Source organism: Myripristis murdjan, chromosome 19 (assembly GCF_902150065.1).
Source record: "Myripristis murdjan chromosome 19, fMyrMur1.1, whole genome shotgun sequence".
NCBI classification, from domain to species: Eukaryota; Metazoa; Chordata; class Actinopteri; order Holocentriformes; family Holocentridae; genus Myripristis; species Myripristis murdjan.
The window spans coordinates 12,530,043-12,549,620 of NC_043998.1; the positions used below are offsets into that span (position 1 = coordinate 12,530,043).

A 19,578-nucleotide genomic window follows, 5' to 3' on the forward strand; every position below is an offset into this window, starting at 1 on the left:
AGCGAGCAAGGGAGCAGAAAAAAAAAAAAAAAAACAGAACAAGGTTGGCTTGAGATGGGTTGCTAATGATGTTGTGAGCCTCCCTGTCACACCACTTGTTGAAAATGTCCTGTGTGGGTGGTAGTGATGATCCAGTGATGTATTGAGCTACACAGCACAAAGAGCTAAACCACAACACGAGGATATTTTTTGGTGAGTCTATCACTAAAATTTTGAGATTGTTATGTGAAAATACCTACAACTTGTCAGCCTAGATTACAAAGTGGGGCTGCATTAGTGTCCAACACCCTTGAGGCCCCTTTGATTGGTACTGTTTGCCAAAATGTGAGTCTGATATTGGGTATACTTTTCTACCAACAGGAAGTGACAAATCAAAACACACACAGACTCCTGAACAGTAGCAGGAGCAGGAATACACTCTGGGTGACGAACAACTGAAGATATACTACCACTAAAAAGGTGGAAGAACTACTTACTGACACTTTACTTGCTTGAGGCGATAGCGATAATTTGCCAGAACAAAAAAGGATTTAAAACCAAAACATTACTGAGAGCAATCAGCTTTTAATGCCCTGGCATGACAGTGAAGAAACTTTTACAATAAAAAGTGAAAAGTCCATAGATCCTTCATCCATCCATTTAATTTCATGACAAAACTAAAGCTGCAAAAAGATTTTTATTTCAAAATCCAGCTGTCTCATCAGCCAAAGTAATGATGTGGGGCTGCAAAAGAGAAAAGCATCCCACCCCTCTTAACTGACACTGTTTATTTGCTTAAATGAAATTCTGATGTTACATATAAACACTTCTGCATTCAAAGGAAGTTATCAATTGAATTATCGGAACAAAATATGCAGCTGTTAAGCATTCTGTCCAGAGAAAGCTGGACTCACCAGCGTTAGATCTTTTGCCTCTCCCATCCCTTTGTTCTCCCCTTGTATAAAGCGATCACAGGCCAGCCAGCTTGATAAACATGAGCACACTGTGTGCAGTTCACCAATGTTGTGCTTGGGTATTGAAGTTCAAATGTTCAAACACCTACCTGTTTGAAAGCAAAAGCTTTAACATTAGATTTCTCTACTGTCAAATGCTCACCTGCAATCTGTTGCCAATCATCAACTGCTCCTCGAGTGGCTGTGTCCCCTCTGTCGAATTCATGGTCCCTTCCAGCATGATGAAACCGTGGACTGATGGGAAGGAGGCGGCCATTTAGAGCCACCAAAATGTGAAGGTACCGGATGCAGCTTTAAGGTAATGGTGACACATTATCTTCTCTCAGTTGGAGCAGGTGCCTCAAGTCTACCCTGATTCATGATGCAGCATGAATGGACAACCTGAGGGGACATGAGGGGGCCACACTCATTTCCTAGCTTTCAACCTTTGTAATTACCTCAGTGTGCCCAACGGCCCTTACTGTGCTTAAGAGAGAGAGAGGGAGAAAGAGAGAGAAAGAAGAAAGAGCGAGAGAGCGGAGTTATGTAGAAGAATAGAGTACTGCAAGCGATATACTACAACAGATACAAGACATTAAATATCAGGTATTTGCCTCATTCCATGTAATATTATCATACAGGTTATCCCTTTGTCCTCTTTGTGCCCCCAGTACATGGGTTTCTTTAAAACAAAAAACAATGGGACTATGATCCCATCCATTTTCCCAGATGGATAAGCATCATCTAACTCTAGAATAAAGGGACTCATGACTAGGAGAGAGCTGGCAACATCAACACCTCTGTTATGGGTCTGGTCCAGCAATGAGGTCATGAGAACAGACTAGAAACTTTCTGCTCTCCCTGGAGGTTCACTCAAATCTGTCAGCGCCCTTCTCTAGTGTACCTCTCGAAGGGGATAGGATCCATCCCCCAACACCACCCCAACCCCTTATATCAGCACCCCTCCATCCCTCTACCTTGTACACAGCAGTGAGTATGGTGTCTCGCTGGCTGGCATCACCGCTGTATGTCCCTGGACACGGACCCGGCCGGTACAGCGTCTCCAGTGTCAGGCAGAATGAAGGCCTTTGTTGCCCAGACTCAATACGGGACGTTCACTCACTCACAAGAGTAGCTGGGCCGGGACAGTCGGTGGTGAAAGCGGGCATGGCATCTCCCTCTCTCTCTTCTAACCTAACACAGAGCTGAGAGGAAAGGTGGAGAGAGAGTAGTTATTTATAACTACTCCAGGGACATTGCATGTGATGATTTTCACATTAACAACTGCTGTTACTCCAGCTTTGAACTGAAAGTGCTCAGTGTTTTATTTTTGGAAATAAGCAGCAAGTGTAATGAGGTTTTTCCACAATTCACTGATTCTTGGGAATTTGGATAAAAGAGGTTTTAATTTTGAAAAAAAAGGGAGTTAAATTACAAAATCTGAGGGTATATCATTATAGGCCAAGGTCTTGGCTGTTCAGCAATGTGTGCAACCTCCTCATTTTGCATTTTTTTCATAAAATAGGCGTTTTTCCAGTTATTAGGCTACTTTGTTTTTGTCAACACCATCACCATAATGTTTTTTTTTTATTATTATTTGAAAAACATATTTTTGTATTAAAAGAGACAATTACTTTAATAACTCAACTGCACCAAAGAAACATATTGTAAGCATATTCATTTAAAACCAATATAACTGCCTCTGACGGTGGTGACACTAATCTGACGGTGGTGACAGTGGCCTCATTAAAACATACATTTCCAAATTTATACCACTCAAGTCAATGGCTTCTTGCTTAACAACTTTATTTAACTATTTGGTACAAAAAATAACAATCCTGAGCACTATTATAAGCATTTTTCAGACTTCAGTCATCACCGTCACACAGAAAACCTGACGGTGGTGACGTCTGACGGTGGTGACAAAAACCTACTCTTTCACATGATAAGCATGAATTGTTCACATTAGCCAGCTTGTTTTCGCCCTGTTGATACCTGCATCAGACCTCTTCTTAAAAAGTATACATTTATTCCATAATCTAATCTAATACTTTTATACAAAAGTGACGGTGTTGACATGTTATGGTTGTGACAGTGGCAGTGTCCAAAAATATGAAGAGATTTAAGAGAAAATAGAAAACTTCCAGGAGCCTGAGTGGTCTTGAAGCATGCAGTAGAGCTGAAGGTTTGAAAAGGGCTCCTCAGGAATGTAATTGACCTTGTATTTGTAGAGTTTGTTTTTTTTTGTTTTGTTTTTTTAAATAAATATCTGACGGTGGTGACGAATATGTGGGACACATTTTGAGCAACCACAAAATAATAGTAAATATTGTTCAAAACTCATCGTTTGTAGTTTTTACATATTATGATGTACTCTTTCATGTGGTAAATATATTATTCAATGAAATTATTACTTTTTGTTGTTTTAATCAAGTTGAAATGATTATCTCCTATCCGAGGACAACTGGTTTTGTAGGCCATGGGCCAACATATAATCATTAAATTAATAAAAATTAAAAATAAACCTATAAAGAACCTTACAAATGTGCAAAGGACCCCTGATTATGCCCTTTATTCTTTTTATTCATTAAAATGTTGTAAATTTCCAACAGAAATAGCATTTTTCTTTGTGGGAGGTGATTTATCCAAATTCCCAAGAATCAGTGAGTTGATAAGGAACCACTGCACGGATATGAATATTAACAACGGCCAGTGCTCAAGGGTTGTTCTAAGTATCTGTCTGTCAGTAGTAGAGATCAATGTATTTCCCCGAATACCATGAAACTGACAATTAAATACAGTGATGATGATATTAAGTTACTTAAACTTACAATATATGTGACTTACTTTTACCAGGCGGCAAGACTTGACAGGATGCTAAAGACTTAGCAAGCGGTGTGGGTTTTCCCTGTAAAATTCCCACATGGTTGGGACACCTGGAATATAGCGAACACATAAATTTTCACGTGTCAAGTCTCACATTAGTTAGGGTTACATTTTTACATTCCCACTCACTTACAGTTACATTGCTATGCCCCAAAGTTGAAAGAGAGCGCCATCTTGTGTTAAAATGAAATCGTTAGCTTTCACCGAGAGCAGGTTCGTGCCGGTGTGTGCCCGATCTGACCAATCCGCTGAAAGAACACTGCGACGTCATCGGACTGACCAATCAGCGCGTACGACGTTGGAAACAAAGATGGCGCTGCTGGCATTGTAAACGACTAAACCTAGAAACAAGTAATTGTCCGTTTTTATAAATATTGGAGACGTCAGGTAAGCATGAGATGTTATAACCGCCTACATTACCCTCTGATTCAACTGTTTTACACTTGACTTAGCCTACGTAGTTTTAATTCATCAGTGAATTACACCGGCTGCTGTTAACGTTGCGAGCTAACGTTAGCCAGCTAATAATATCTACTCATTTTGCTCATTGTGGTGGACAGTCATGGCATCATAAAATGAACAGGTACGTCAGGTTAGCTAGTGTTGTGTTATAGCTATTTGAGCGTGTTTGTGTGTGCCTTCCTGTGGTGTTAGCAGGATGAAGGTGGTCAATTTGAAACAAGCCATCCTGCAGGCATGGAAGGAGCGCTGGAGTGACTACCAGTGGGCTATCAACATCAAGAAGAACTTTCCCAAGGGAGCCACATGGGACTACCTGAACCTGGCAGGTCAGAGCACAGATATCTCTTTTAATCAGAGGTGATCACAGTGACATCAGGGTCTCTGCAGGTCATTAAAAGTCTGAAATCCAGATGTGTAAATATTAGGCACAGGCAGCATCCCTCATGTTACAAAACTACAAGCCTGCTGAAGTTAATGCTGCCTTTATACTGACTTTTCGAAACTGTGGATGAACCCAGCTCACTTGACACACACCTGTCACCTGTAGAGAGAAATCCAAGAAAAATTCTGTAGGTTGAAGGAATGGTTACCATCTTGCTATCACACTTAAACGGTTACAGTGTATAGAGTCATCTGATTAATACATGAGGATACCCAGATTACACCAGTTTTGCCAACTACCATTTCATCACTCAGTCATTTGGTTGATGGTAAATATAGATGTTCATTTATTGCAGAGGCCCTCATGGAGCAGGCTTTGATTGGTCCCTCTCCAAACCCTCTTATCCTGTCTTACCTCAAGTATGCCATAAGTTCTCAGGTGAGAAGAAGTGCATTGTCTCATGAAAAATGTTGTAAGCACAGTTGTGTTCAGTATAATGTGTGTATGAGTGTCAAATGAGTGTGTGTTTATGGAATCTGACTTGTGTGTCAGAGCCAGTAGTAAACATCACCTGCCCTCTCCCTAGATGGTGTCTTACTCAAGTGTGCTCACAGCCATCAGCAAGGTAATAACAGGCTTCACAGCAATTATGAATGTGTGCTTTCGACCAAATATGAGCTACAGAATGTTTCCATGTGTTTGTCTCTCCTTCCTGTAGTTTGATGATTTTTCTCGGGAGCTGTGTGTCAAATCACTGTTGGAGATAATGGACATGTTTTGCCATCGCCTCAGGTATGCAAAACTATACGAACCAGCATAGGGTTCCTTTGAATGGCCACTTAATTGAATGTATTTTCAATGCTTTGCCACAGCTACATGCCAAGTTAAACACTGTCTAATCAACAAATCCATGGCTTGCTTTTTCGAGATTATGCATAAAGTGAGATTTGACAAAAAGCCTGTTTGGCAGTGAAACATTGGCATTATATTATCTTGCTTATAGTGTGCAGGTTCTCATGAATAAAAAAAAACATGGAGAATATGCCTGTTTTAGTTGTGTGATGCTTAACATTAGATATTTTTCTGCTAAATATGTGGAAATTATGTGTGTTGCAAAGCCTAATAGAGAGGATTTTACATTATATTACATTGTATTATGTTAATGCGTCCTATATGAGATAATTTTCCTCTCTAACGCTATAGCTGCCATGGGAAGGCAGAGGAATGCATTGGGCTGTGTCGGGCTCTGCTGGGCGTGGTGGTGTGGCTGCTGCAGGGCTGTGCCTGGTATTGTGAGAGGCTGAGAGAGCTCGGCCCATCAGCCAGCACAGAGGCCAGCCTGAGGGCCTGCCAGGAGAGGCTGCACACGCTGATGAGCAGCACCAAGAACAGAGCCCTGGTCCACATTGCTCGGCTAGAGGAACAAGGTATTAGGATTTTACGTGTGTTTACTAAGTGCCAACGCAAACTCTCGTTTTTCTGATATGCCAAGCAGTATTTCCCCATTATTATTTATTATCAGCCAGTGAGTGTCTTTGGTCGCAAGTATGATAAAGGGAGGTTTTGCCTTGACCACAGCTACATAAAAAGTTCTTTTGTTTTCATATTTTAGTGTTTTCCTTCACTGTTTTCCTTCACTTCACTTCAAAGATAACAGTGTCATAAAATATCAGCAGCATATCAGTAAATTGACAATCCTTATCGGTCTTAAGATTACTGTGCATGTTTGATAACAGAGTGTGTAGGGCTCAGTCATAGACCTCCGCAGCTGACTGAGAAGGTGGAGCCAAAGAGTCATGTTTTTTAAAATAATTTTTTAGATAGTTACAGGCCGCAAGTCCATTTGTTGTATTGAAAGGCCGACTCTGGAAATTGTGTGTCAGGTACAGCCCTAAGAGTGTGTGCAGTCTTTCACTGTTTTTGCTGCTATTGCCAACAGGTTCCTGGAGCAATGTGGAGCAAGCAATGCTTAAAGTGACAGACAGCCTCAGCAGTGTAAATAATCAGACACTGAGAACTAAATTGGAGGAGAGCGTGTCGTTGGTGAAGGGGTGAGAATCCCCACATTATCTTCCTAATTACTGACTACATCATACTATTGAACTTTTATGTGACACTTTTCTACTGGAATTTGATATTGTATTTAATCAAAAAGTGTTTGCATCGTGCCAACTCCTCGCTCTCTTTCAGTATTCCCATGATGCTGTCAGTGCAGTGTGACCCTCCGCTCCACGCCTCCTTCCCATCAGTGCACGCCTTCATCATGCTGGAAGGGACCATGAATTTGACAGGAGAGACACAGCCACTCGTGGAGCAGCTGATGATGATCAAGAGAATGCAGGTGAGCGTTTGGCTGCAGACAAGTCTAACATGAAAGCTGCATTAGGAAACTTTGCTCAAAAGATTTTCATACTGGTGAGTTCAGCTTTCTCTGGATGAGGCTGGTCAGTTTTACATTTTGCTCTGAAGTTTGAATTTGTCAGTTTCTGAGGGTGGAGATGTGTTTACTTGATGTGACTCTATGGTAGCGCTATCAGGTGAATCGGACAGTACCTTGTGTGGTGATATGATATAATTTTATTGTCTTGGAGAAATTAAATCTAAGCTTCCACTTCAGGTACCTCAAAGTAGTGATTCAGGCTGATAAAACAGCTGTATTTTCACATAAAATTCTTTCCTTGTGCAGCTTAGTCATTAAATTGAAATAATTGCATTATCATAGAAGGTTCTAAGGACCACCTTCCAAAGATTGCATTGGACAAAGTTTCGACTCAAAGTTTTTTTGTCTTTGTTTTGTTTAATTAGCAGCACTTCTCAAATTGCTTGTTTTCTCCAGCGAATTCCTGCTCCGCTTTTTGTGTTGGAGATCTGGAAGGCCTGCTTCACTGGCCTCATTGAGTCACCAGAGGGCACAGAGGAGCTCAAATGGACTGCCTTCACATTCCTCAAGGTTGGCTTCATAGATTAGTAAAGGTCTTGGTTTCCACTGTCCATTTGCTTCTTGTTGTCTTCCATTCATGCCTGGTCTTATAGTTTCCCCTTTAACTACAGGTTGATGGTGTAGTCAGGACTGAACTACTGAGTGGACTTTTATATGGAAATTTATATAGACATATATTTATATTGATTTAGTATTGTTATAATATTTTCATTGAATGGTTTTGGTCTGTTGCCATTTTGCTGAGTTAGTCTCTAACAGTGAGCAGGGCAAGTCCTGACTGCCTTATAATTCCTTTTGTTGTCTGCATTTGAAGGTGGTTTTTGTCAGCAGAGGAAAAAATTGCTTAATGATTATTATTACTGTTATTCTGTCTTGTCATGTTCACCTAGATCCCACAAGTTCTGCTCAGGCTAAAGAAATATCCTCAAGGAGACAAAGGACAGGTAAATCCCTTGATCCAAAAAAAAAAAAAAAACTGACTCATCTTGATGCGCAATTAATAACCATAAGCAGACGTGGTCTAAATAGCAACAACTGGTGTGTGTTTTATCCTGTAATGTGATTGTCCCTCATTGTCTGTCTATAACACAAAAATGCACTTTCCAGGACTTCATGGAGGATGTGAATGTTGCCTTTGAGTACTTACTAAAACTCACGCCGCTGCTGGACAAGGCCGACCAGAGATGCAAGTAAGGACTTCTAGATACTTGCTACAGCCATCTTTATTACCTATAATGTCTGTGTGGCAGATTAATCCAGAGAACTGTAATTACTCATTATTGCAGTAATTACAGTTCAGCAGTCATGCAGTAACGTGTACTAAATAAGAGCAACAGTTAAATGCATAAAAAGCAAACACAAGACTAATGAATAATTGTAATGTGCTAACAACAGAGTTTATGTTGCTTTTTTCGCCTTTCTCTCCACAGTTGTGACTGTCTCAACATGCTGCTGCAGGAGTGTAATAAGCTAGGCCTGCTGTCAGATTCCAACACAAGCAACCTCACCTCTAAACGGTATGAGTTCCTGATCCCATCCGCACTGGGCACACGTTATACATCCCATTTCAAGAAGAGGATTGACTCAAGTGTATCTTAAATCCAGCGCTAACCCCCTTCATTCTTTCTCTCTTTCTTTTGTTTCCTGAACTCTCTTGTTCAACATGGAAAAAAATTCCATTTGTGTCATTTCGACACGCTTGCTCGCAAATTCCATACTTCTGTCTCTCGATCTCTATCTCTACCTTTCTCTGTATCTTTCCCTCTCCTGCTCAATATTTCTTCAGGGCTGAGGACAGGGAGTACGCCCCGAGGCTCAAGACAGCAGAAAATGCTAACATCCAGCCGAACCCGGGACTCATCCTGAGAGCTGAGCCCACTGTTACCAACATCCTTAAGGTAGAGCACCCGCAATTGTTGCTGTCAAAACTTTATTTGTAAGGCCATAACTGAAGAGAATCTAAACTATAATGATCATGTTAACACACAGAGAAGCTAAGGACAGTATAGCCAGCAGTATATTTATGTCTAATGTGCCCAGTAGCAATGGGTGTTATTGTAAAATGCTAGATTATGTATTGCTTTATGGTGCAAAACTACTATTATCACAGCAGCCTGTACAAACTAATAAATGACATAAATGAAACTTGTCTGATCTTCTCCCACAAGAGGATTATAGGGGGTGTTTGAAAAATTGCAGCTAAGGTGTGAAGATTTGTTAAATGTTAAATGTTCACAATAATGCCTTTTTATGGATGAGATTCTGAGATGTGAAGCTTCTCACCCTGAATGACTGACCTGATTCTTAAAGATGACAGCACCCTTGTTTTTGTAAGAGGAACAGTACTTCAGTTAGCAAATTTAATCACTTTCATTTTTCTTCATTAGACGGTAGATGCAGACCACTCCAAGTCCCCTGAAGGCCTGTTGGGGGTCCTGGGACACATGTTGTCTGGGAAAAGCCTGGACCTTCTCCTGGCAGCAGCAGCTGCCACTGGGAAACTCAAGTCGTTTGCTCGAAAATTCATCAAGTGGGTGACCTAAAAATACATTAACATTTTTGAAAAATATTACAAAGCAAATTTATAATGCACATGAATCCTTTCGGTCTTTATAGTCATGATTGTTGAAATGGTTTAATCACCAACCGTGTTTATTTCAAAGGTTGATGTAAAGCACACTTTATTTGCCCACTTGGAAACTCCAAAGTACTGTCTTTTTCTCCCTTGCTCTTACAGACTCAATGAGTTTCCCAAGCACATCAGCGGTGAAGGATGTAAGTTCAAACATGAGAGTGATATGTTCCAATACGGGAATTTCTTTCCTTGTAGGAGTTTTTAAATGAGATGACTAACACTGAGGATTTTTCTCTTCTCTCCTTAAGCCAAGTCAGCGTCAGTGCGAGCCCTGCTCTTTGACATTTCGTTCCTCATGCTCTGCCATGTGGTACAAACATACGGCTCCGAGGTTGGTGTATGGCAGTGTTAATATATTAATGCTCAGACAGACAGTATTTTGTACAGTCAGTGGTGTATACAATAGTTCAACCTGCTTTTGCAGTACAAGGCCACAAGGTGTCCAGAGAGGCACATAAAGGTTATAGATTGCTTTGAACACACAGAAGAACATCTATAACTGAACTAATATTTTTTAAATGCTGAACAAAATATCCTAGTTGGACTATTTAAGATATTTTTAATCTGTCCAGTTGGAACTCTGCACACTAGGTTCTTTCATTGGCTGATTCAGCTGCAGATACATAATAAACTCCTCTGTCTGTGGTCTTCACAGGTTATTCTGTCAGACCCCAGTCCCTCAGGGGAGACACCTTTCTTTGAAACGTGGCTACAAACGTGTATGCCAGAGGAGGGCAAGACCCTGAACCCAGACCACCCCTGCTTCAGACCCGAGTCTGGCAAAGTGGAGAGCCTGGTGGCTCTGCTCAACAACTCCTCTGAGATGAAGCTAGTGTGAGTCGTAGAACTCCCTTAGTCAAAATAGATTTTGCCATTCCATACAACATTTCAACTATCCATTTTTACTTTACCTTTAATTCACAGACTGTCTAGTAATTACAAAATGCACTGACATGAGTTCAGTGATGATAGATCACATCAGTTATAATCAAAGCAATCATAATCATTTATAGTCAAATGCAACAGAGATTCAAATGCCCTATAATTTTAACGAATTATCGATGAAGCCTCGATAATTTTGGAATGAATTTATCAAATCAGTTACACTTAACACTTTTTTTCCTGTCATTTACCAATTATAATTTAATAATTAAATTTTTGTGAGCTGCACACTTCATATAGGGAGGTGTGTATGATGTGTGAACATACAGAATATTATTGCACACTTAATTGGGATAGCTGAAACATAGCAATCCTTTCTCCAACTTTGATATTTATAGAGCCTGATGACATTCTGACAAAATGTCTGCTGTCTGTTTTGTGTTCCAGTCAAATGAAATGGCATGAGATCTGCCTTAGCACCCCTGCGGCCATCTTGGAAGTTCTGAATGCGTGGGAGAACGGTGTGCTCTCTGTGGAGGCAGTACAGGCATGTCTGTCTTTCTTACTGTCTTTCCTTTCTCTCTTTCATTTACAGGAAAGCACTCTTGTAATATTTGGTTGTTGAGTTGCAAGGGGCTCGTGATCCGGACGTAGCAACCTTAACCGCTAATCTCAAAGAATGTTTCCTGCCCTTTGACTCATAGCTCAAGTGAATATGATGTATTCAGTGGAAAATCAAGGAACAGGTGACGTTTCAGTTTGGAGTATACTTAGTCCACTTGTCATTACTTCCTTCTGTTCCATGCAATGTAACATACGCAACAGGATGCCTAGGAAGGATTGCAGCCTTAGTCAGAGTTCACTTTTCCTCGCATACACACACACACACACACACACACACACGCCCCCTTCATATCCACATCACATCCTTCCTCTTTTTGTGTTACTCGAATCTGTCTCTCTCTCCATTTCTCTCTCTCTGAGTGTAGAAGATCACAGACAACATCAAGGGGAAGGTGTGCAGTATGGCCATCTGCGCCGTGGCCTGGCTGGTGGCACACGTCAGGATGTTGGGGCGGGACGAGCGGGAGAAGCCCCAGACTATGATCCGCCAACTTGTGACCCCACTGTATGGGGAGAACACACTGCAATTTTACAACGAACGGTACAAACACCTCAAGCACACATGTATAACTCCACAGATGGTTAGCCATAATACATTTTTAAAAAAGAATGGTGTGTCACATTCAGTGTTTCCAAATTGCCTCGGCCTTTTTACACTTTTAACAGCCTTTAACAGAGACGTTTTAATGATGATACTGATAAAAAGAATAAAAAGAGGGAATCTGGGGGCACACCTCTGTAGCAAAAGATGTTTATATTCACTGGAGTAAGTCATGTTAAAAGGTCTTTTAAAAAACACACATTGCAGCCATACTTGGCCCTCTTCCCAGTGTAATAAACAGAGAACAATGCCCAGTGACACCGGTGTTACTTACAAAGTTAATGACACAGGAAAAAATATTGTCTCAATTTCCTGTCTGTAATAATGAATAAAAAAACTCAAATATCAGAACAGTATGAACTGATAACAGTAAAGAAAGTCCTAACCACATCAAAGAAAGTGCTCAAATAGAAAGGAGCCGAACCAATAATATAAGAAGACAAGGCCTGACAAAGTTCCCTCGCTTCAACCCTAAATAATATTATAAGTCCTCATTTAGTCCAGGGAGCTATTTCCCTCTTTCTTGGAAAAGATTCCAAGAAACTCATCTGTACAAATCCTACAGCGCCTTTCTGACATTGTTCAGTGATTTCAGCACATTCCTGCAAGTATTAATCATTTAATCCTCAAGTGCTGAATTTTTGGGGTTTTTTTTCTGGAAATTATGCTAGTTTTATGCCCTGTACTGTACTCTTAATGGTGTAGCACAACACTTACTCGTTCTTACATGTACATGATCAAATACAGATAAGCTCTTGTTTCATTATATGGCTCCTTAAAAATCCAGTAGTGGAAGTATGAACCCTCTGTGTCTGTTAATCTCCTCTCACCAGAGTGGTGATAATGAGCTCCATCATGGAGCACATGTGTGCCGACGTCTTCCAACAGACGGGTGCAACCCTGCGGCCGCCAGTGGAGGGCCAGGAGCCAATCCCCTACCGCAACCTGCTGCCGGCCAAGGAGCCCATCCACGAGGCCCTGAGCAAGCAGTTCCAGGCGGTGCTGCGCAAAGGCTGGGTGGACAGCCGGGCTCTGCATCTGTTTGAGAGCCTTCTGCACATGGGAGGGGTCTTCTGGTTTACCAACAACTTGGTCAAGGTGGGTCATCCAGGAAGGAGTGGAAATAGCTTTGAGCTCCAAGAAGCTGGTACTCTAGACTGAAAAACAAATGGTAACTTCAGGTCTACCCAGTTTAATCAGTTTGTAATTGTATTCTGGACATTTGTTAGATGAGGTTCATTTCATAGCAATAGTGTTTGTGTTTTCCCTTATTATTTCCTTGAGCTCAGTCTGGCCTAAACGTTGCACTGTGTCTTATCAACAATCAGGAGCTGCTGAAGGAGACTCGTCAGGAGTGGGCCAATCGGGCGGTGGAGCTCCTTTACAGCATCTTCTGCCTCGACACTCAGCAGATCACCCTCAGCCTGCTCGGCACCATACTGCCCAACCTGCTCACCGACTCTGCCCACTGGCACAGCCTCACAGACCCACCTGGCAAGGCACTGGCCAAGTAAGAAAGAGCCTCAACACTTCAGTGGTGGTTGTTGTTCTGCTGGGACTCTTGTATTAAGTTGATGTTCTGGTGACTCTGCAGGTTGTCTGTATGGTGCGCTCTCAGCTCTTACTCCACTCACCACAAAGGCCAGGCCTCAGCTCGCCAACGCAGGAGGCAGCGAGAGGATATCGAGGTAACACACACACAGATAATTTATTTCAATACTTAATCAAACACATCCTTTCTTTGCCCATTTTCTTGCTTTTGTACAGTCATCTCTGTTTTATTCACTGGTGTTGTGTTTCCTGTATGCTAATTAATTGATTGTTTGATAGCATTATTCAACTGATGATGATTTTTTATTATTAAAATTTTAAATGACCAAGTAAACATTGTTTTTAGTGTAAGAAGCCGACATTGTGAAACTTTTGAATACTTTGTGATACCTTTTGAAATTGGAAGGGTACTGGCTGATATAATTTTTCAGTCCCAGAAACTACTACAGGATGTGTCTGTGTTTGGCCACAGGACTACAGCAGCCTTTTCCCGTTGGATGACACTCAACCGTCCAAACTCATGCGTCTGCTCAGCTCTAACGAGGACGAGCCTGTTGCCCTGTCTAGTCCAGGTCAGTCCACAGCCCTCTTGTTTCTTAATACAGTTATTATATGCCTGTAACTTTGCCATCATTTGTCAGTTCTTTTGGCTTTCTATGCAAATTCCTTTGGCTTTGTAAAGCAGGTTCATGTAACCAGCAAGTAAGGTCTTGCAAGTAAATACTCTTGGACAAGCTGTAGAAACGTACCTGTCTCAACTTATAATTATCCTTCAGTGTCTTGCTTGTCAGCGGGTTTTAACTTGATGGCTGCACGGTTTGATCAGTGATTTTTTTTTTTTTTTTTTCACTCGTAACAAGTCAGCTCAACAACAATAAGGAATGTGATATTTAAGCAAACAAGTATACTAACAACAGAGGAATGTTTGTGGTTTACAACTAGAGTATTAGCGTATTTTTAGTGTGTATATACATAAACATATATATATATATATATTTTGTTTTATTTTGTTTTGTTTTTTTGTTTTTTAAATGTCTTCACTGAGTTAAGCTTTCAGTTCTAGGAGTTCTAGTTTTTGATCATCAGGCTGCTGTATTTTCACTTTTTATCTGTTTGAGCAATGAGGGCTCTTTTGATTGGTACAGAGAGGAGAAATCCCCAGATAGCACCAAGATCAGTGTGTTGCATTACTTTGGAAAACAGTTACAAGCTTTTTTTTGCATAGGGCAAATACAGTGACATTTCCTTTTTTGAAATGTAGAGTAAAATCCGACCCATATGAAGTGAGGTAATCTCATTTAGAAACTGGTCATCCTCCTTGAGTTATTTTTATACCAGGTATTCCAGTATTTAGGATTTTTTCTGGTTTCATTGTGTCATTGTGTCTAAACCACACAGTGACAATTTTCAATCATTATAAGTCCTCGTACAACATTTCTGCTGTGAGAATTTTGTCAGTGAACCCATGTGTTTCTAGAATGAACAGGAATGTGTTTGAGAGTTAATTTAAGAACAAGAAAGATTACATCAGGCAGCAGAAGGATGCCTCCCAGACTTTCATCAGCTACTTCTTATTTTATTGCTTGTTGTGACCTCTTCCCCCGTTTACTAACTCATGTGATTTACTGTAGGGGACAGATCTATGAGCAGCTCCCTCTCGGCCTCCCAGCTCCACACTGTCAACATGCGGGACCCTCTCAACCGAGTCCTGGGTGAGAACTCCGCCTGTAGTGTTCCCATTCAAAACTATTTTTTTTGTTTGTTTTGTTTTGTTTTTGGCATTTATCAGACAGAAGTAAGTAGAGAGACAGGAAGATACAGAGGGGGCAAACCACTGAGCCAGCTTACAACATCGCTGTCCTATAATTACTTTTGGTACTTGTGTGAAAAGCAAAGCACAAGTATTGTCAAGCAAAAACAATATGAGATATCATCAGGATGAACAAAACCAGCATGGACACTAGTTTGCCTCCATGCCCATCAAATGTGTCAAAAAAATTTGTATTAGAAATTAAATAGTCAAGAAAGGTATAGATTATATTTTAACCTGGTTTAAAGTCAAGACCTTCTCAGTAAATGTGCCACATTTTTTTACAACCCGTGTCCTGCGCTGAAATGTCTCTCTGAAGTGTGCCGAAAGAAGTTGTTTCATAACTGTTATTGCATCATTGTTGTCTATCTGGCATCACAATGAGACAGCGTTGTTGACAGTTTCATCCATCATTTGCAACATTTGACAGCAGTTCTGAAAGAAGTTTGGTAGCATGAATGTGAACATCTGTACTAAAAATTGTGCCTTTAACATACAAGATGGCAACAATTTAGTCAAATCTCCAGCCAATTTGGACAGTAGTGAAGGTAATATTACCAACATTATATTCTTTAAGTCCCACACCAGCCATCGGTTAACCTCCTAAAAATCATCTCTTTCCTCAGTATTATACATTTAGATGTTTTTTCCACAAAAAAAGCATCTCTTAATGCCTTAAAATTGTTTAGAAATAACTACATTTTGTGGATCTATAAATATGCAAATAGTCCCTGCCCACCCCCCACTGCCTGCTTGCAAACTGGTTTGTAACTTTGTAATATTGTTTTTTATAATTCATCTGTGTAAAAAAAAAAAAAAAAAATCAGCAAATCTCTGTTACATTAATATTTTAACAGAGCAAATTTTGAAAAATAACAAACAAAAAAAAGGATACAAAACCCACCATGAACAAAAAATTGTGCAGGAGAGGTTGAAGAAAAAAAAGCCAAGCACAGCCCCACCCCCAGCCCCCATATGACGTGGTGAAGTCTGTCATGCTTCCAAGTGATTTCTACAATAACTGACTGTACACTTTGTAAAATTAGAGTGCAAACATGCATGATTCCCGTATGTGAACGCCTGTTCCCTTCTCTCCAGCCAACCTGTTCCTCCTTATCTCATCAATCCTGGGCTCCAAGATGGCAGGCCCTCACACCCAGTTTGTGCACAGTTTCATGGAGGAGTGTGTTGAGTGCCTGGAACAGGGAAGCCGTGGAAGCATCCTGCAGTTCATGCCCTTCACAATGGTGAGTTATGAAAAGGGGGAGGAAGAGAGTTGGAAGGGAGCCTAGATAGGTGATGATAAGGAAGGACGGACAGCTTGCACTATAATGGGACTGTTCCATTACTCAGAAATTATTTTGAAAAGGGTCTGGAGTCATTTCTTGGATGATTTTTTTTTTTTTATTATTATTATTCTGCTGTTTGCATAGGAGGGTGGACATTACAGCCCATTCCCTGGAATACTCCTTTTGGCTGTTTGTGATTGCTTTAATGATTAGTACAGTATCAGAGAGAAGATCACTACAGTCAGGGTCAAAAATGAATAGGGGAACTTGAAAACCCAGTGAAATTACAAAAGAGGAAGCAAAAAATGCCCCCAATTATTAGGAGTACCCTTTGTTGTTAAAGTGCACAACTAATGTAACATCTGTCTCCTGTGGGCCACAATAGGTGATTTGTGGCAGCCAGCTGGGGCTGCACAATATTGTAAAAATCATATTGCCATTATTTTGACAGATACTGCAATGATATTTGTGATTATAGTGGGAGTGGTAATTTTTGTGTCATAATTTTCATTTTAACCAGAAAAATACTTGTAAAGTATTTATCAAAACCTTTATTAAACAAAATGCATCTGCTGCGATTTAGATATTGCACTTATCCATATTGCAATTTCAGTAGGATTTTGATTAATTGTGCAGCCCTAGAGTCGACCAGACTGTGCTTCTTTCTAATATTACGGCCTCTTTTTGGTGTCTTTTGATGGAGTGGTTTGCGATCAAGGAACAACTGAGCATGTAGCCTGAAGCAGCAGAAAGTGCTGACACCACACAAACCACAATCAGTGCAGAAACTGCTGCATCAGTCAAAAAAATAAAATGATGTTACAATAAAAAAAAAAAAAAAAATCCCAATAGTCAATTGGATGGATTGGTTGGGGTTAGAGGTTAGGAAATGTCACTGTTCTCTTTTTTAGCCACATGCCTGCTCTAGGAGTGTTAATTTGCTGGTATGCATTTCAAATATTGTTTTATAGTTCAGTAGTGTTGGCCTAAACATGACCAAAATGACCTTATTAGACCATACTGGTGTTTGTTCATGTTTGAGGCCTTTTATTACATTTCACACCTACTAAACATTAATATCAACTGTTTTCTAAAATCTTCTTTTGTACACGTTTGAATGCATTTTTCTCACCTTATAGGCCGCCATTCGTTTTCATATATTTATTTATTATTTATAGTATGAAAGTCAACTTGCAGAAACAAGACTGAGATTTCTAATTCACTACGATAAACATCACAAAAAATCCTGCATGGATTTATTTTTTGTCAGTTACTTGATTGTGTGGTAGTTTAGTTTAACTGACATATGTCCTCTGGTGCAGTGCAGCAAATGATGAGCAAACACAGACTTATAATTATGCAGATTTAGCTGCTTCTGTTTTTGTTTTTTGTTTTTTTGTTTTTTTTTTTAATGTTATGATAGTCTGGCTAAATAGCAAGTATGAAATCAGATAGCAGTGAATGCACCACTCCTCAACCTCAGAGATGCTTTCCACACAGAGATACCCACACAATAAAATATGTCTCCACCAGAAAATAGTTCCATTGTTTTATGAACCAGATTCAAACATCTGTGACTTATAAACCCATGCATTAATGTTAGCAGCAGCAACAGGGATTTTTTTAGGTAGGTTTATCACCTGAACATATTAATATTTTAAAAATAGCAAATTCAAATATTTATTCAAAAATGGTCAGTAATCATTTTAAGTTGACTCACAGATTAGTAAAAAGAAAACACTAAAACATGCAACAACCCTGGTATGGTCCTTTTCAAAAAATCATCAAAAAATCAAAAAAATCAAAAAATCAAATCAAATTTTCCTGATCAGTATGATGTCCACGCAGATGTTTTCTTTAAACACACTGTAGCTAATAACGTGTGTTTGTGTGTCTGCATGCAGGTGTCGGAGCTTGTGAAGCTGCCTGCCCTAGCCAAACCTAAAGTGATCCTGGCCATCACTGACCTGAATCTGCCGCTCGGGAGGAGGGTGGCTGCCAAAGCCATCTCTGCCTTATAGACAGAAGCTAAGCCCAGCTGAGCTCAGTCGAATGTCCCCCCCAGTCGTCTGCTGGCTCACCGTCTCTGTGGCCGAGGTGCAGTGTAGGGAAAAAACACCCCTTTCCATTCTGTCAACTGTGGACATTTCACCACCTGAGTTGAGTAACTCTGTGCCTGGTTGGGACACCCATTTAAAGGCATTCTCTCTCTTACTTTAAAAAAAAAAAAAGTCCCAAAAAAACACATTGTATTACTATGTCCTTTTTCAATATTCCTTTGTAGCAGCAAAATTGTACTTTTTTAAGATAATAAACTCATTTTGAGGATCATGTGAAATTGGTGTTCATTTGTTACCTCTTGATATTAATATCACCGTTTCTGCTTGCCAGTATCTACAGTTGGACTGGGCAAAACATTGATATTATAGCTATCATATGAGGGTAGATATTGATTATAACATAATATGGCATAAATGTTGTCATTATCTACTTTTAAAGGCAGCATGATGGTATTTATTTAATTTATTTGACAGTTGTAGCTGTTTTTCCTGTTTTACTTCATTTGCCCGGTCATCATATCCACATTACTAAAGAATGTCAAAAATCTTGTGTGTAAATATCTTATGTGATTGCGTGATAACATGCAAAGTTAAAATAACACTATGAGGTCACATCAGAGTGGTATGATGATAATCCAACACTCGTGAGAGGTCACATTATAGTGATGCCACCACATGATCCTTCTGGGACTTTGGAGGAACCTCCACATGATAAATGTGTAGTCACCAGTCACCCACTTCTTTCAGCTTCCTCAAGGAAGTCTGTCTGACTGTGACGGCAAAAGAAATTGCACAAGAGCTTTCATTTCACTTTTACTTCCACTTCTCCATCGCAAGATTTCCTTATGTAGAAATTAAAGTATTGTCTGCCCTCCTGTTTTTTGTTTGTTTGTTTTTTCAAATGCATACATGCGATACAGCTGTTAAAGGAATGCAATAATCACTGCAAGAAAAGTAACCATTCTTGTGAGGAAAACCATTTTATTTAAAGACTAAGCACAAAATAAAATGTTGCATTGGCATT

General features: G+C 40.1%; 1 protein-coding gene across 3 annotated transcripts; it reads left to right on the forward strand.

Annotated features, from left to right (window-relative positions):
• The first annotated feature begins 4,091 nt into the window (after nucleotides 1–4,091).
• med24 (mediator complex subunit 24) lies at nucleotides 4,092–18,827 on the forward strand. 3 transcript variants are annotated; one of them, XM_030077939.1, is made up of 26 exons: nucleotides 4,092–4,205; nucleotides 4,473–4,606; nucleotides 5,018–5,100; nucleotides 5,249–5,287; nucleotides 5,381–5,454; nucleotides 5,866–6,089; nucleotides 6,602–6,713; nucleotides 6,853–7,003; nucleotides 7,499–7,612; nucleotides 7,993–8,046; nucleotides 8,210–8,292; nucleotides 8,533–8,619; nucleotides 8,889–9,000; nucleotides 9,490–9,632; nucleotides 9,840–9,877; nucleotides 9,986–10,068; nucleotides 10,393–10,571; nucleotides 11,067–11,166; nucleotides 11,609–11,784; nucleotides 12,678–12,942; nucleotides 13,173–13,354; nucleotides 13,439–13,532; nucleotides 13,868–13,967; nucleotides 15,027–15,107; nucleotides 16,304–16,452; nucleotides 18,399–18,827. In XM_030077939.1, the coding sequence occupies exons 2-26, from the start codon at nucleotides 4,477–4,479 to the stop codon at nucleotides 18,513–18,515; spliced, it is 2,970 nt and encodes a 989-aa protein (XP_029933799.1). In that variant the 5' UTR covers nucleotides 4,092–4,205; nucleotides 4,473–4,476; the 3' UTR covers nucleotides 18,516–18,827. The 3 variants fall into 3 exon arrangements, with proteins under 3 accessions (XP_029933799.1, XP_029933801.1, XP_029933800.1); XM_030077941.1 differs by having other exon boundaries at nucleotides 8,901–9,000; XM_030077940.1 differs by having other exon boundaries at nucleotides 4,112–4,205; nucleotides 4,476–4,606.
• Nucleotides 18,828–19,578: the final 751 nt, after the last annotated feature.

Excerpts from the sequence above, each read along its gene's own strand:
- med24 (XM_030077939.1), top strand. The coding sequence starts at position 4,477 with ATGAAGGTGGTCAATTTGAAACAAGCCATCCTGCAGGCATGGAAGGAG. Across the intron at positions 9,633-9,839 it reads TTTGCTCGAAAATTCATCAA|ACTCAATGAGTTTCCCAAGC; the intron begins GTGGGTGACCTA and ends TTGCTCTTACAG. Across the intron at positions 13,355-13,438 it reads CCTGGCAAGGCACTGGCCAA|GTTGTCTGTATGGTGCGCTC; the intron begins GTAAGAAAGAGC and ends GTGACTCTGCAG.